Source organism: Heteronotia binoei, chromosome 8 (assembly GCF_032191835.1).
Source record: "Heteronotia binoei isolate CCM8104 ecotype False Entrance Well chromosome 8, APGP_CSIRO_Hbin_v1, whole genome shotgun sequence".
NCBI classification, from domain to species: Eukaryota; Metazoa; Chordata; class Lepidosauria; order Squamata; family Gekkonidae; genus Heteronotia; species Heteronotia binoei.
In genome coordinates this window covers 65,873,018-65,889,753 of record NC_083230.1, presented here as the reverse complement: position 1 = coordinate 65,889,753, position 16,736 = coordinate 65,873,018, and the positions used below count along the sequence as shown (strand labels likewise).

Below are 16,736 nucleotides of genomic sequence, written 5' to 3'. Positions count from 1 at the left end.
CTACTGTAGGTCAGTTGCATGCTCGGTACCCTTTGGGTATTTATCCCATTTGGAACAAAGCATTTCTGTTGCTGTGCACTATGGTCTTTTAGTGTCTTAGGAAAAATTGGCTGAGGTTCATAAGTGAGAGTGTTTGTGGGTCAAGGTTCTTGCTGGCGAAGCTGCTTGGACTGTATTTGGGCACTGAAGCATCTCTTTTTTCTTGTACCTAGTATAAAATGTTTACTCTAGACTAGTACACCACCATATTTAACTTCATTTCTCCACCAAGCTAATAGTCTCCTCTTGTTAGTATAGAACCTGAAGTTAGTCCCTGAGTGTATCAGTTAATTAGAGATATGCTGTAAGGATAAGCAGTTGTAAGCAATTTCCATCTGGCTAAGCTTGATAGCTTTCTAGGGACATCTTACTATCCACTGAAAAAGATAGCATTGGGATCAGATTAATGGTCTATAATACCATTCAAATAGGCTATTAGTTGTCATTTTCTGTTCAGTACCCCCTTTGTCTATGGTACTGATGTGTCATTATGTCACCATATATAAAAAGCAAATTTGTGGTTTGTAGCAAATCAGTAGTTTGTAAGCAGCCTGTTCTCCCCAGTCAGGGAAAATGATATCAGCTGAAGGAAAGAGAATACAGAAGTCCATCTTGCATATTAGAAATGTTAATCATACTAAGTTTGTTTAGTTTGTGTAATAGCATGGGGCTTCTGTGAAATAAATTTTAATGCTTTTTATAAAGGCTGGAAGAAGTGGCAAAACTGTTCCAGAGTTAGAGAAAACAATTGGTTTGATGAAAAAGGTCATTGAAAGGGTCCAGAGAGAAAATGAAGAGCTAAAAAAAGCACCTGGAGTGATCTCCAATGAAAAAATGACCAGCCTTGAACAAGAAAATGAGTGTTTAAAGGTAAAAAAGTATAAAACTGGGTTTTCATAGCTGTAAATATTATTTCTTCTTTCTGACAATTGGCCTCAAGATGACATATAATTAAAAAAAATCAACATTCAGCAAGTTGTTTGAGTGGACAGCCTTGATACAATGTCTCCCCAGCCTCTTGCTACAATTCTTTCTCTTTGAAAGGCTCCACAGTGCTCATAATAACACACCCATCTCCAAAATGTGTCACCTTATGGCCAGGGCTGGTTAGCAGCAGATGTTTTGGACGTTAAGGGTCTGGAGGAACGGTGGCTCAGTGGTAGAGCATCTGCTTGGGAAGCAGAAGGTCCCAGGTTCAATCCCCGGCATCTCCAAAAAAGGGTCCAGGCAAATAGGTGTGAAAAACCTCAGCTTGAGACCTTGGAGAGCCGCTGCCAGTCTGAGAAGACAATACTGACTTTGATGGACCAAGGGTCTGATTCAGTATAAGGCAGCTTCATAGGTTCTTCATAGGTCTTTATCTAGGCAGACTGAGAGTATGGATTCCAGTTATCCCCATCAACAGTGGTCAAGGATGAAGGCACTGAAGGAAATCATCTTTCCCATTGGTGCAAACATTTATTTCTCATTATAAAGATAGTATTATATAGCTGTATTGCAGTTGAAAAAGATCACTGTGAGATTTGCCATGTACTTAAATAGTCACAGTAATTTGTAGATTTTCATAGTATCAGTTGTTTAATAGATAACCACTGTTCCTTTCTGTTTTCATCTGTGAAATAATTAAGTCTGAATTGGAAAAACTAAAACTTCATCTTGGAGGTGAACTGAGTATGCGTTATGAGTTGAAGACTAAAGGCACAGAAAAAATCATAGCAGAAAATGAGAGAATAAGGAAAGAGCTGAAAAAGGTACAAATACAGAAACCTACAGATGTATTGTTTTTACTGAAATCGGGTTCTTACCAGAATGCAAAAAGGGTTTGGGGTTTTTTTTAAAGCTTTCCTTAAAATGGCTTGTTTGGCTTGATCCTAAGGCTCCCTTGTGCAAAGCAAGACTTATGCAACTGCTCATTTTTTAAAACATTTTTTTTTAAATTTGCCTGTAGGAAGTAGAGAATGGAGAGAAACTGCGAATAACAAAGAACAGTCTCGAGATAATAAATGAGAAATTGACTGCAAAACTGGAGGAGACAGTAAGAAAATTAAGCTTGGCTGAAAGCAGAAACTCACAACTTGAGGGAGCTGACAGCAAAGGATGGAAGTCCATTGTCATAACAAGGTAGGAACTGATATGGTATTACAGAGCCCCATCCCAAAAGCAACTAAGCTCTATGCCAGTGCATGAGGCCTATGGAAGGAGGGAAGAACCAAGTTCTTCCACGCAACTCCAACCACAGGTGGCTAAGTTAGCAGACAGTTATTTCTCTTGAAAGGTTCCACAGTGATCATAATAACACACCCATTTTCAAAATGTGTCACCTTGCAGCCAGGGCTGAGTAGCAGCATTTTTTTTTGTGGGGGAGGGGGCCTTATGGATCTTTATCCAGGCAGATTGAGAGTCTGTGGATCCCAGTTCTCTCCAGCAACAGTGGTCAATGATGAAGGCACTGACAGAAATTTTTCTAATCGGTGCAAACATTTATTTCTCATAGAAGGAAATCTGACTAGCCTCGACCAGAGCAAGGGCCTTTTCAGCCTTGGCCCCAGCCTGCTGGAATCAGCTCCCCCAGAGATCCGAGCCCTTACTGAATTGTTACCTTTTTGTAGGGCCTGTAAGATGGAGCTATTCCACCAGGCATTTGGTTGAGGCAGCAGGTGTCCTATCCCATCGGCTAACCCTATGCTGCGATACCACCTCTGCTGAAATACTGATTTTATATTATCTGATGTTCAGTATATTATGACGTGCCCAACTCAGCTGCCAAATTGTATTGTCTACTTTTATTGGTTTTAATTACTGTTTTACTGTTTTAAAATGTTATTTGCCCTGAGCCCGTCTGGGAAAGGTCGGAATATAAATTATCTAAAATAAATAAATAAATTATAAAGACAGTGCTATGTACTATGTAGGTGCTCATAAACGATGGGAATGTAGTGATTAGGACAGTTAAATACTAATTTATTGATATACAGCTGGAGGGGCTCACAGAATTATTAGTGATGTTTTTACCTGCTTGTACTAGGCAGCATACTATCAATTCTGACATCTTAACAAAGAGAAAACAATGGTTTAATAAAGAGTGCAAGGATGTTTTGCGGGTTCTTCAGCCATGCCCCATTTCTATTCAGTGAGTGATTCTGGCACACTTCTAAAGCTACTACATTTTAAAAAATTCTATAAATCAATAATCAAAAAGAAGAAACATGAATCTCAAATGAAAGATTGGAAAATGTTAATTAGGGTCTCTAAAAACAATGAAATCAGAGCCTTCTGCAACTTAGTGTCAGAAAGTTTTGGCAAGTATGTACCACTGAATTTTTGTATATCAGCCAATTCTTAGGAAGCTCACTTTCATAATATATTTAATGCAAAAGCAGCAGATATCAGGGAAGTGTATGAAGAAGAACCTAGCATACCAACATGGCCACCAGTGTCATCCAAGGAGGTGTCAATATTGGTAAGATGCTTGAAAGTGCATAAAGCTCCAGGGATTGATTTGATACCAGCTAAAATATTTAAGAACCCAGAATGGTGGAGCACTTTGCTAGTATCTGTATTCTCTAGAATTAATCTGATGAGTAAAATATCTGAGATATGGAATTGTACTCTCATTGTTCCTGTATTCAAGAAGGGTAATAGAATGGACCCAAGTGAAGCAATAAAGTGTTTCTTCTATAGAAAAGGCGGGTGGTACCTCCCAGCCACAATTACAGCTTGTAATACCAAGGTGTTACCTCAGTTATTACATGGAGCAGCAGTCTGGATTTATAAAACAGATTAGATCATAGATTGATCACTAACAGTTCTTATGTGAGATCTGTAAAATACCAAAGTATGTGACAGGTACCACCCTCAGATTAATATTGGGCCAACATTCCATCAAAGCTAGAGCTTGGATTCTGGCACTGAATATGAGATTTAAAATAATATCTGAGAATAAAAGCTTACTGTTTTATATGAAGCAAGATAATTTCTCTAGTCCATGAAACCAAGCAATGGAAGAAAAGATGAATGTCATGTAGTGCTCAGAAAATGTAATTGCTTCTCTAGGATGGCCTTTAGCTCATGAAACCATCAAAAAATCTAATTATGAAGATAGATGCAAATAGTACCATATGCAGAGGTAGGTGGGTCTGTTTTTCTTCTCATATGGGAATTCCCCCAAGCTTTACAATTCCAAAGTATTTGTTAGGCTTAATGGTCCCAAAGTACAGACAAGCAATTATGCTCACAAAATTAAATGCATTACTTTTTCAGTTTCTGAGGACTGTACATTGGGCATACCATTCTCAAAGATATTGTGGTTGTGGTTTGGGTGCTATTGAATCTGTAAGACATGTTCTATTTGAATTTCCCCAGTATGATAAGGCAAGACAGAAATGGATTAAACCTTTGACAACAGTGGACAGAATCCTCAGCAGATAACCTTGTTTCTAAACTATTAGCAGAGTCAAGAGTAGAAAATATAGCTATTTTAGCTAAGTTTTTTTAATTCAGGCCGTTAGAGTCTGAGCAACATGCACAAGAAAAGTTGTCTTTGTAGCATATGTACTAGCCCTGTCAGGCCTGAATTCTTCCTTTCTTCCTCATATTCTCAGTTGTGTTTGAAAGACCAATAGATCAGAGGATAGAGTAAGAAAGAAAGGATATAACAGCTCTGCTTGTGACTCTGGTCTGTTAGTGCAGCTTGCAAAAGCACAGGAACCCTTCTAGATTGAGAGGATTGGCCACTCCACTTATCTGATTTGCTTTCCAAATTCCTGATGCTGTTCAGTTAATCTGTGGATTGCTCTACAGGTATGTCTCTGTTAGATTAGGCTCCTCCTGAAGTAATTCCTAACATTATTTGTCTTCAGTGTCCAGGAGAGGGTGGTTTGAGGGGGGAGGTGTTTTCAAATTAAACAGGCCCGCATCACTGAAAAAGTATACAAGATTATGCATGTGATAGAGAAGGTAAAGAAAAAAGTATTTTTTTCCCTTTCTCACAATTCGAGAACTCGTGGACATTCAATGAAATTGCTGAGCAGTCGGGTTAGAACTGATAGAAGGAAGTACTTCTTCACTCAAAGGGTGATTAACACATGGAATTCACTGCCACAAGAGGTGGTGGTGGCTGCAAGCATAGACAGCTTCAAGAGAGGATTGGATAAACATATGGAGCAGAGGTCCATCAGTGGCTATTAGCCACAGTGTATTGTTGGAACTCTCTGTCTGGGACAGTGATGCTTTGTATTCTTGGTGCTTGAGGGGGCACAGTGGGAGGGCTTCTAGTGTCCTGACCCCACTGATGGATCTCTTGATGGCAGGAGATCAGTGTCCTCCTTGGATGACACTGGTGGCCATGTTGGTATGCTAAGTTTTTTTGGCCATGTGACACAGAGTGTTGGACTGGATGGACCATTGGCCTAATCCAACATGACTTCTTTATGTTCTTATGTTTCTGATAAGCCATGGAGGGAGGGCTCAGGTGAGGATGGAGGAAGAGCTAAAGTTGCAAAAGCAAGTAGGTTATGGTAACAAGTTCCTTTGGGGCAGGAAGAAAATGGTGCATGAGATTTTGCTGGCCAGAACGATGATGTGTGGAGTATCAGTCAGCATGTATAGAACATCCTCTGTGATACTATTTAGGACAAGATTTCAGCTGTGCTGTTGTGAGTTCAGGAGGACTAGCTCAGGGTTCTGCCCATGCGAAAATCAAACCAAGGGCCTTGGATATACTATTCCAGTGCCTTTCCAGTATGCCATGCCTGTCTCAGCAGTCCTTGGTGCTCTTTTCTATATGGGCTGTTGTCAAAAGCAGGGCTGCAGGGGATGCTCTGTTTCATTTCTGTGCTCAGTTGGGTGAGTTCTAACCTAGTTTCAGATTGGTTCTCACCTAGTTTCAGATCTCATCAAAGCAGCAGGAGACCCCTTGGGAAGTGCTAAGATACGCCGTAAAAATTGATTCTGAACAACTTCAAGGCTAGCTAAATTGGCATTATTCCATCCCCATACTTCAACTCCATACAGAAGGTGGGATATGACCTTACTCTTGTATAATTTCAGAACAGGATCTATAAGGCGACCATCCCTAGAAAAGTAAAAGCTTAGAATAGACCCAACCAATCTAAGTGCAGATGATTTAATTGATGCAACATGAGAGGACTGGTTAAGAGTCCCCTTAAATGTGATACCAAGATAGTTAAATTAGTTACATTGTTTTATGGGATTGCCCAAGACGTTCCAGGTGGAAATTATGGCTTTTTTTCCTGAAAACCAAAACTTTGGTCTTGTCATAGTTGATAGAGAGAGCTTCTTCTTTGCAAAAAGTCCCTAGCTGATGCAATAATCTCTTCAGACCAATTTTTGTAAGTGAAATTAGGACCATATCATCAGCATAAAGTAGAACAGAAATCTTTTGATGGCCCAAAGTGGGAGGGGTGAATTGAGGTCCTGAGAGGCTCTCAACTATGCTATTAATATAGAGGTTGAATAATAAGGGGCTCAGCACGCAACCCTGCTTCACCCCCTTCCAAATCGGAATTCTGTCAGTGAGGAAGCCAGAGGTTCCAACTCTGACTTGGGCATACGTATCCTTATGTAGCTCTTGGAGCAGAAATAGTAGGCGGTTATCAATATTCATATCCACAAGTTTAGACTACAATCAACTCCTATCAATTGAGTCGAAGGCTCAATTCTGGCATCTTATGATAAGTTGAAGGCAGCAGCCAGATCAACAAAAGCTACATATAAAGTCTTCAAAGGGCCTTGAACACCTGAAAAGGCCAATTGATGGAGTGTTTGGCAGTGATCAATGGTACTGAATCCTTTCCAGAAACCTGCTTGGGCAGGGTGAATAATTTGATTCTCAACCACCCAGTCCTCAAGTTTAGACAGCAGGTGTTTACTATGTCTATATTTATGTCTAAATTTTTATTGTTATTGCCATTGTATTGCATCCATTGTTATACCCTTGTTATACCTTACATGATACTTTGTATGTTTTAACTTTTAGTTTACCTTCCTTTTACTTTAGATTTTTGTAGATTTGTAACAGCCAATGGCTAATTACAATAAATGAACTGACGGACTGACCTAGTTGCTGCCTGTTTTTTTTGCTGTTCAGTCTGTTGCTTGGCAAGGCAAGTTTTCTTTCTGGCCAGCATCTTTCTTAGTGGGAAATAAAGCCATGCCTCATCTTTACCACAAGGCTGTCTTTCCTGTGTGTGCCATAGGATTTCTTTTGCAAGGGTGTAGGTATGGGTACCCCGGTTGTTGCCCCAGTGTCTGCATTCTCCTTGCCTATCAAAAGGCTGGTTCTTGCCTATCAAAAGGCTGGTTGTTTCACTCAGGCTGGGTTATGAACCCTTCATCATTGTGGACCTTGCATGTTCTGTCATGGTCATGTCAGCTGTGAGAGTATGAGAATTCTATGGCTGGAGTGGCCATAGTCACTTTCTGGTATATCCCAATGACAGAAGTGGGTTTGAATTTGCATCTGCAGAACTCTTGCTGGTTGCACCACAGCATTCTTTCCATTGGGCAAAATTGACTTTTCCTTTGTTCCACTTGTTGACAGCAACTGCCTAACATCAGAGAGCCATGGCTGCATCATCCCACCTTGGTTGACTGCATCCTTGTGTACCACTCACAGAGGCATTGGTGACACACCACTCTGTGATTTGATGAGTATCAGTTGGATTGGCTCTGGATTCCAGTGTAATCACTCTGCTGAGTCTTATTTACCTTCTGCAGAATGCCCATAGGACAGGAACTAAGGGTGTCATGGAGTGCCATGTGACTCATTCTAGGAACTTAGGATGGGGCCAATTATTTTGTGTTTCCTTTTCCCCTTCAATATTTCAGATGAATGCGATGCTTGTTTTTAGATTTGTTAACACTTCTCTGTGCTACTTATTCTGAAAGTTATTGTTAGTAATTTCATTATACCTTGTATTTAGCCTGTATAGTTCAGTGTCTGATCCACAAAGTCTTCTTAATCATACATACAGAATCTGAATTGATTGAAGTTTAAAAAAAACACAAAAAACACCTGTGTTCCATTGACAGAATGTTCTGTTAGATTGATGAGAATATTATCACATGAAGTTTGCTACTTTCTTTTTACTAGAATGTTTGTGGTCCATTGATGTGTTGTAAATTTACAGAGCAAGTAAAGGTACTTGGATGTGTGTCATGACAAGGGAATATTCACTGTTTTGAGAATAGACTTTTCTCTATTTGATGGCCATAACAGTGCAGTCTTTCTTGGAATTTCTCCACTCTAAGCCCTTTGAAAGTGGTGCAACTTGGCATAGAATTGCACTGTCTATACCAGTGTTTCCCATTTGCAGGGTCGTGACCCAGTACCGGGCCATGGAAGCCTCACTACCGGGTCACAAGAAAAGCCAAAGCTAGCCCCACCCCCAGCAAAGCTAGCCCCGCCTCTTCTCTGTGTTGTGCAGAGAGAAGCTGGGCTGCCTCTCCTTCCTTCTCCCCCTCTCCCAGTGTTTGAGAGAAAAGCTGGCATCCATTGGCACTTTAGACCCATGAAGTGTTCTTCAAGGTATGAGCTTTCATGTGCCTTGCAGTATGTTCTTTTGGGGAGATTTTCCCGGGAGGCCTGGGTGGCAAAGAAGAGTATGTGTGTTTTTTTCAGCCGGAAGGGACGGAGTGGGCATTCCAGTAGCTGTTTTTTTATCAAACGACCCCTGGGCAGAATTTTTGCTGGTTGAGGTCATCTGATGGAGAGGAAGGCTTTTTTTTCTTTGCCCCCCCCCCCCCACTTTGTTCTTTCTTTTCCTGCAAGTGATGCTCTGTCTGTATTTTTGGTGCTGGCCGGGGGGAAGCAACAGTGGGAAGGCTTCTATTGCCCTGGCCCCACTGGTGGACATTCTGGTGCTTTTTGGGCATTGTATGAGGGAATTTTGGACTGGATAGTCCACTGGCCTGATCCAACATGGCTCCTCTTATGTTTATGTTCTTTCTTTCCATGTCTTTCTTTTCCTTTCCTTTCCTTCCATTTCATTCTTTCCCTTTCTTTCTTTCCCTTTTTCTTTCTTTCCTTCCATTTTTCCTGGATGAAACTTTTCTGTTCATCATACTGTTGTTGCAGACATAAGAGCTCTGCCAATGAAAAGTTGGCACCCCAGTTGTAGCCAGGTGGCCTTCTATGAGATTTCTGTGTGAGTGAGAGTAAGAGGCGTGGGGCAGAAAGAGATTATTGGAGATTACTGCGGTATATCTCAACAGCACTGGAAGAGATGGCACTATGAACTTGCCACCATTTTACTGGTCCTGCTTTTAACCGTTGTCTGACACCAAAATTAAACTCCTCCTGTAGATATTAAAAAGGATGAAAGTAGTTCACTGGCTAAGTATCTGCACAACAGGTTGCTTTTAAAGGTATGGGAAACACAGCCAGTAAAAAGCTGCAAGCCCCTCATAAATATCCTTTTTGGGACAACTGCAGAAAAGCTTGTATGAACGTCATATAACTTGAAATTAATTCATTAATTGCAGTACAATTCTCTGCTACCTTTCACAGCAATTTCCCAGTGTTTCAACCAAAGAAAAGTATGAAAAATAGCTGTCGAAAGATTTTCTTGAAACCAAGCAAGCTTGGTTGTAGCTTGAGGCAGGGTTCCAGTAGTAGCAGCTGAAGGAAGGGCCTACTAAATGTGTCAGCATATTTTGAGGTAGAGCAACTGCCAGGGGCCAGTGTAGGTGGTACACAGTGCTGGCATTCCTGATGGCAATGGCAACAGCACTCCCAACTGCATACACTGGCCAGTGTGTTGAGGAAGGGATGTGTAGGTGGTGCAGGCAATTGAACATGGGCATTAGGAATGCTTGCAAGCTGGAGAAGAATACACAAACAGATAGGTGCATGCAGGTGTGGGGGTGAAAAGAGAGGACCGCCCATTTTCCACCCCCATTTTGACTCAGCATGAGTTTCAGAGAGATTTTTCTGAAAATGAATTTACTTCCGAAGAAGAGACAAGTTTGGGGGAGTGCCCTGGAAGTGACATTGCAGGAAAAGGTGGAGTTTTGGTTTATTGTGCCCTGGAAGTGACATCACTTGGTCCTTGACACCACAGGAAATGACATAATTCCTGTCTCTCGGCTCCACCCCCAAATTTTAGTGGGCCATGAAGGAGAAGTGTAAAAATAACCAGGCCATGGGAAAGAAAAGTTTGGGAAACTCTGGTCTATACTATTAGCCATGTGTGGCTGCAAATTGCAGATAGTTTGATCTTATTAGAGGATATCTGGTAACCCAGATTCCTTCTTGTAAATGGCATATTTATTAGTAGATGACTGCAAAATCACCCAACTTCTAGACATATTTGTATCTTCTCCCACTTTTGAATTCCATAATTTGGGCCTTTCTGTTTCATATTTTCCCAGAAATATATTCAGAAACTAGTACATTCAGTTCCTATCACAAACAGATTTATGTGATAGGAGATATACACAGTCAATTATAGACCCATGTCTTATTTTTGGTTTTGCTTATTTTAGGATTATAAAGATTCTGTTATTGTGTTGGTGTTTGCAGTACTCGCTTAGCATTGTAGTTTAAGATTTTAAGTCTGGAATCGTTATTGGTTGAATGGACCTTACTCTTTCAGAATGTATGAAAATAAGATGAAAGAAATGGATGCTGATATTGCCAAAAAAAATCAAACCATTAGTGAACTTAAACATACACTGCGGAAAGCAACAGATAGTGAAGAAAAAACAGAAAAATATATCCAAGACTTAAAAGCACAAGTGAGTAAAACTCTTCTTCTGACCATTCACTAAGTATATAATGTTGGCTGATTTCTAACACACAATGGTCCTTTGTTAGAATGCTTTAACACTGGGGTTTTTATTATTTATTATTTCAGTTTATATTCTGCCCTCCCCAAATAGGGTCAGGGTGGATTACAGTAAGATTTAAAAACATCAGATAAATACAATTCATTGAAATTAGTTTAAAACAGCATAATTTAAATATATAACTGGGTTTGTGGGAGACAAAACAAGCTTTCTTTAGGCACAGTGCTCAACAGGCTGTTTCCAGGCCCTGGTCTGGATAGCCCAGGCAAATCCAATCTTGTCAGTTCTCAGAAGCTAAGCAGGGCAAGTACTGGCAAGTACTTGGATGGGAGACCTCTAAGGAATACTAGGGCTGGGACACAAAGGCAGGCAATAGTAAGCCATCTCTCTGAACATCCAAGCCCCACTAGGGGTCAACCATAACTTCCAGGCGTGTGTGTGTGCGCGCACATGCGCACACACAAACTCACAAAAAAAATATATAGGCTGCTTCCCGCAGAGCTTTTCCTCAACTGAAGTTTTCTGAAGAAAAGTAGGGAGGGGAGGACTCCAGATGCAGGTTCAAATCCCCACTGTGCCATAGATACTTGCTGTATGATCTTGGGCCAATTATTCTTAATTTAACCTCCCTCACAGGGTGGTTGTGAGGATAAAATGGAGAGGTGAAATGATGTAAGCTGTTTTCTCCATTGGTGAGAAATGTGTGGTGTAAACGAAGCAAATACATTTTAAAAGCTGTGGAATAAGATGGGGAGAAAGGTTAGTTGGTGAGTATGGGAAGAAGAGAAGGAAGCAGAGAAATGGAAGAGGATATGGTGGCTGTCAAGAAGAAAGAGGAAATAGTGTAGGAAAAGGGATACAGGGGAAAACTGATCCCCAGAAGTCCTTGCAGGTTCCTCACTTGTTCTAGTATAATTTTATAACCATAAGTGTTCAGATGTTTAGTTTCTTGAACTACAACCAATAAGAGAGGGAGAACCAGTCCATTTTTATTGCATTTACAGTTGAATGTAGGTTCTCCCAGATGCTTTGAAATAACTCCCACTGGAAACTAAGCTTTATTTAACAGGATTCTGGATCTCCTATAAAGTGTTAATGAAATGAAGGTAAGCATATGGCAAGGAGACCAAGGGTATAAGGAATATAAAACTCAAGTACAATCTTAAGGGAAAATTATGTTTCATAGCTTCCACGTTATCTCTTTGCATCATGAACTTTTGACTACATATTGATGGCTGCCACTGGGGAAAAAAGTTTGCTAACCACAGGAGTAGATATCTTTTTTGTTTGGGGAAGGGTCATGGCTCAGTGGTAGAACATCTACTTGAATGCAGATGATCCTAGATTCAACCCCCAGCATCTCCAGCTATGTCAGTAGGTGATGTCAGTAGGTGATGTCAGTAGGTGACCTCTGCCTGAAATCCTGGAGAGCCATTGCCAGTTTTGGTAGACAATATTGGCTTTGATGGACGAAGGGGCCTAGTTCAATATAAGGCAGCTTCATGTGTATTCATGATCCGCTACTATCAGTAAAGTTGTAGGAAGTCAGTCATGGGAAGTATCTCCCTTCTAACAAGATACAATGTACAGTATAAATAATAACATTGAGCTGTTCTTTTTATGTAAAGATTGAGCTTCTCAAACACTTTCCTGAAGGTGTCAAAACAGAACAAGGACTTGTCAGAGAACTTCAGCTTCTAAGGTAAGGCACAAAAAATATAAGCTTGTTTCTTCCCCAGAACTGATTAGAAAAATATCTAGTGTGACCTGTGGTCTGTTTTATGATGTTGCAGGTTAACCAATAATCGTCTGGAAAAGGAAAAGGAAGAACTAGTTCACCAGTTGGAGGTTTACCGGAATCAAACTGAAGATAAGAAAGCTGATAGCTTTGCAGCTGGTAACACTTTAATTATTTCATGGGGCAGATAAAATCTTACAGAATTGTTTCAAGCATGGGTATTTGGAAAAAAAAGACATTTAAGTTCTTAGAGCCAGTTTGGTGTAGTGGTTAAGTAAAAAGGTAAAGGTAGTCCCCTGTGCGAGCACCAGTCATTTTCAACTCGGGTGATGTCACATCACGACGTTTTCATAACAGACTTTTTTACGGGGTGGTTTGCCATTGCCTTCCCCAGTTAAGTGCACGGACTCTAATCTGGGAGAACAGGGTTTGATTCCCCAGTCCTCCACATGCACCTGCTGCTATGACCTTGGGTCAATCTGTCAGAGCAGTTTTTGTCAGAGAACTCTCAGCCCCACCTACCTCACAGGCAGTGGTCCCTCTAAATTGAGTTCGTGTGAGCCAGCTCACAGTTTTTTAGCCTCCAGTTCACACATTTTTGTTTTTGCTCAGGAAAAATGGCCCCAGAGCAAACTAATTTATGCAGTAGCTCACAACTTTAATGCCAGTAGTTCATGGAGTAGACTTTTTGCTCACAAGACTTCACAGCATAGAGGAAGCATTGCTCACAGAGTGTCTGTTGTGGGAAGGGGAAAGGAATGGAGATTGTAAACCACTATGAGTGAAGGGCAGGATATAAATCCAGTCTCTTTTTTTTCTTACTTGCCATTGAACCCAGTAACCAACTTTCATTACTAAGCAAATTGGGTGATGCCTGAACTTTGATAAATCTCACTTTTTCCTGAGAGAACTGATACTTGAAGAAGATCTTGGAAGGTTTTAAACAACTGGATGGACAAATGAAATTTGTTTCCTTTATTGCACTTTTATTGGAAGGTTTGCATTTACTGATGTTCATCAGATTGACAATGAAATGCATCAGGGACAGTGAGAAGAGTGGAAACTTAACTAAGTTGAATGTTCACTAATGAGTTTGATCCTATTCTAGATAGACTTTCAGTTGAGATTTCTGCTAAAATCATCTAATTGTGAGAGATAAATGGGCCGAACACGTACATCAATGAGTTGTCACAGAATACTTATGTAGTATAAGGTTGTGCAGTAATAAATTCTGAACCGCAGTTTCTGAACTGCAGTGCCAGTATTTATCTCCATTATTTGTGTAAACTGGCTGTATTTTCTTCATGGAGAACCCCACACATCCTTGAATAAAACGCACATGCATCATTCAGTTGATTGTTTTCTAAAATAATTAAATTTCTTAATCTACGTGTATGTTAGCTCTTTGTGCCTAAATCCTTCTCTTTTAATACCCAGAGAAAGGTGAAAATTACAAATTAAAATCTGAAGTAACAGATCTCAAGACGCAGCTAAAAGCCTCAGATTTGGAACAACAGTGCCTTAAGGTTAGTATTGTAGTATCATATCTGATTTCCCAGCCTGACCCCTAAACTGGTCAAGAAAATCTAGGAAACTCTAGAAAATGAAGTTTGCTATAACAACCCAAAAAGGCACCAATGGCCATCAAAATCAAGAAGAGGAGCATATGAAGGATGATGATGAGATTCAGGCAAAAGAAAAAGGAGCCAGTAGGAGGGAAAGCAGAGTAACAGAGGAGAGGGAGGGAAAGGTGGTTTTCCCCTTCCCCCATAACTCCTCACTGGTCTTGTTCCACACTGTTCATTTTCAGGCATGCAGACTGAACACTATTTTAGAAAATTATTAGGTCCTAAAGCCATAAATTTTTCAGTCTTACTCCAAGGAAGATAGTTTCACAAGGCAGCCATGTTGTTTTGTAGCTTGATTTGAATCCAGTAGCACCTTAGGGACAAACAAGACTTTCAGGGTATATAAACTTTCAAGTGTCTGTGCTCCCTTTGTCATAACTCCAAAGAACTCAGTGATGTAAACTTTTTTCAACAGTAAAGTCCAGTAGTTCAGTAGTTAACTAGACTTATGCAGAAAGGTGAATTCTATCTGTGCTCTTTGCCCTTGCTCCAGCCAAATTTAAGTACTTTTAAGTCACATGTATTTTAGGGGGAGGAGCTGTAAATATATTTTTAAGTACTCCATTGAAAACAATGGAACTTAAAAGTACTTAAACTTTGGATAGATTGTATTCATTATATTTACAGCCTTCCTTTTAAATAAATAAGTTAAAAGAGAACATGAATTTTCCATATTGTTTGATTTGAAATTGTTAGTTTAACGTGTAAAAATGGTACTTTTTCCTCATTAGGAAGAAATCAGGAAACTGAAAAATGAATTGGATAATTTTGACCCATCTTTTTTTGAAGAAATTGAGGATTTAAAATATAACTACAATGAAGAAGTAAAAAAAAATGTAATTCTAGAAGAAAAACTGAAAACTCTTTCTGAACAGTTTGGTGCTCAAATAGATATTCCAGCCAGAGTTTCTATTGACTAAATCTATTGACTTGAAGCAGCCAGGAAATATTGTCTGATTGGAGGTGTATCTTGGCCCAGAATTCAGAGGACAAAAGCTCGCTCATAAGAAGTCAAGTTGAACATTTACTTAAGAGTGGCAGAAATGTGAAGCTTATTCCTACTATGAGCCTCTAGTAAACCTCCTTCATCTCTTGAGTAAGGAACTATCTCTATGATGGATATGAGCAACTTCTTGTTTTTAGGCATGGGGAAAAACTAAATAAAAGGTTTGTACTATTGTAAATCTGAAGACATGTAACTTATTGATGCTAAATTATTTTATTACATTTTATAGATACTCCATTGTTGTATTGCACATAATACAGTTTTATATTTTTAAATGTTCTTCATTAACATATTATACAAACAGTATATGAATGCTTCTCAAGTCTTAAATATTTAAAATTAAGGCTATCAGCTACATTATTAAAGCTTTAATTTTTATAAACTTTACTTCATTGCTTTTGGAATTTGTGATTAAGACCAACTTTTAGCTGCATTATCTCAAGATTAGTGAAGCACTCCCCCAGAGAGAAATTATTAAATTATAGCAGCAAGTTGTATTCTGTGTTAAACCAAACACACTTCTAGAGAAATGCAGAATATCTGAAGTGAATATTTTAAAATGTTTTTAAAATGTTACTCTGAGGTTGCTTCTTGAATTACATGTTGTATTCTCATAAACTTTGGCAGTGGACCTATGACTGTGCTCCACCAATGGTAAAACTTTTCTCCGGTGGTTCTTAGGAGTGGGATGGTCCCTCACTGATGGGGATAGGCTCCTCCTCCATAACAAGGTTGGTTCTTCAATCGATCCAGGGTAGGGGAGTGGCCTATCCCCATGGCTCTTCCCAGTCTCACCGGCCCTGTTGCTCTAACGGGACGTGCAACAAGTGCAGTGATCCAGGATTTTTCCTCTACTGACCGCAGGGAGCAGCAATCAACTTTATTTCAGAGCCGACGGTGTCAGAGCTCACTCTGACAAGGTTGGCTGGTTGGCGTACCCCCGCAGAGAGCTCTATTCAGACAGAGTCCTCTCCTCCTGCTCTGGAGGAAAAGTGGGAAATGGAGTTCGCACGCAGCTCTATGCAGTTCCACAGCAGTGGCGCTTTGCAGGACAGCTGAGGCCCCAGCAGCCTGACCAACAGCTCTCTACAATGGTAAGCAGAGGTGTCAGCAGCTGGCGGGAAATGTGATTTCAGACAGGGCTTCTCCAGCAAGGGAGGTCTCCACACACACACACATCCCAGAAAGTTTTAAAACCTGAAGTAAGCAGTCAGGGGCTCTGGAGTTGGCTAAGGGGCAGTACGAAAATGCATGGAATCCTTCTCCCATGGGGGGGGGGGGATGAGGAAGGAGAGAAGTTTATGCCTTGGGTAACGCTGTCATTTCATGCTATAGTTCCTTAAATGCCAGTTTTGCTGCTTTTACTTTCATTTTTGCAGCATTCCCTTCCCAAGATGGCTGATGGGCTGGGACACTCATCCAGCGACCCTGACATACCTAGACTATTGAGAGCTACTTCAGGACATACGAACATATGAAGCTGCCTTATACTGAATCAGACCCTTGGTCCATCAAA

The 16,736-nt window shown here is 40.3% G+C and overlaps 1 protein-coding gene across 1 annotated transcript in view; it reads left to right on the top strand.

Moving 5' to 3' along the window:
- Positions 1–15,607, top strand: part of CEP290 (centrosomal protein 290) — a 103,273-nt gene extending 87,666 nt beyond the window's left edge. Inside the window, exons 47-54 of the mRNA XM_060245158.1 lie at positions 745–909; positions 1,668–1,790; positions 1,988–2,160; positions 10,656–10,797; positions 12,477–12,550; positions 12,642–12,745; positions 14,024–14,112; positions 14,946–15,607. Of these exons, the coding sequence (XP_060101141.1) occupies positions 745–909; positions 1,668–1,790; positions 1,988–2,160; positions 10,656–10,797; positions 12,477–12,550; positions 12,642–12,745; positions 14,024–14,112; positions 14,946–15,134 (1,059 nt within the window). The 3' untranslated portion in view covers positions 15,135–15,607. The remainder of the gene's footprint in view (positions 1–744; positions 910–1,667; positions 1,791–1,987; positions 2,161–10,655; positions 10,798–12,476; positions 12,551–12,641; positions 12,746–14,023; positions 14,113–14,945) is intronic.
- Positions 15,608–16,736: the final 1,129 nt, after the last annotated feature.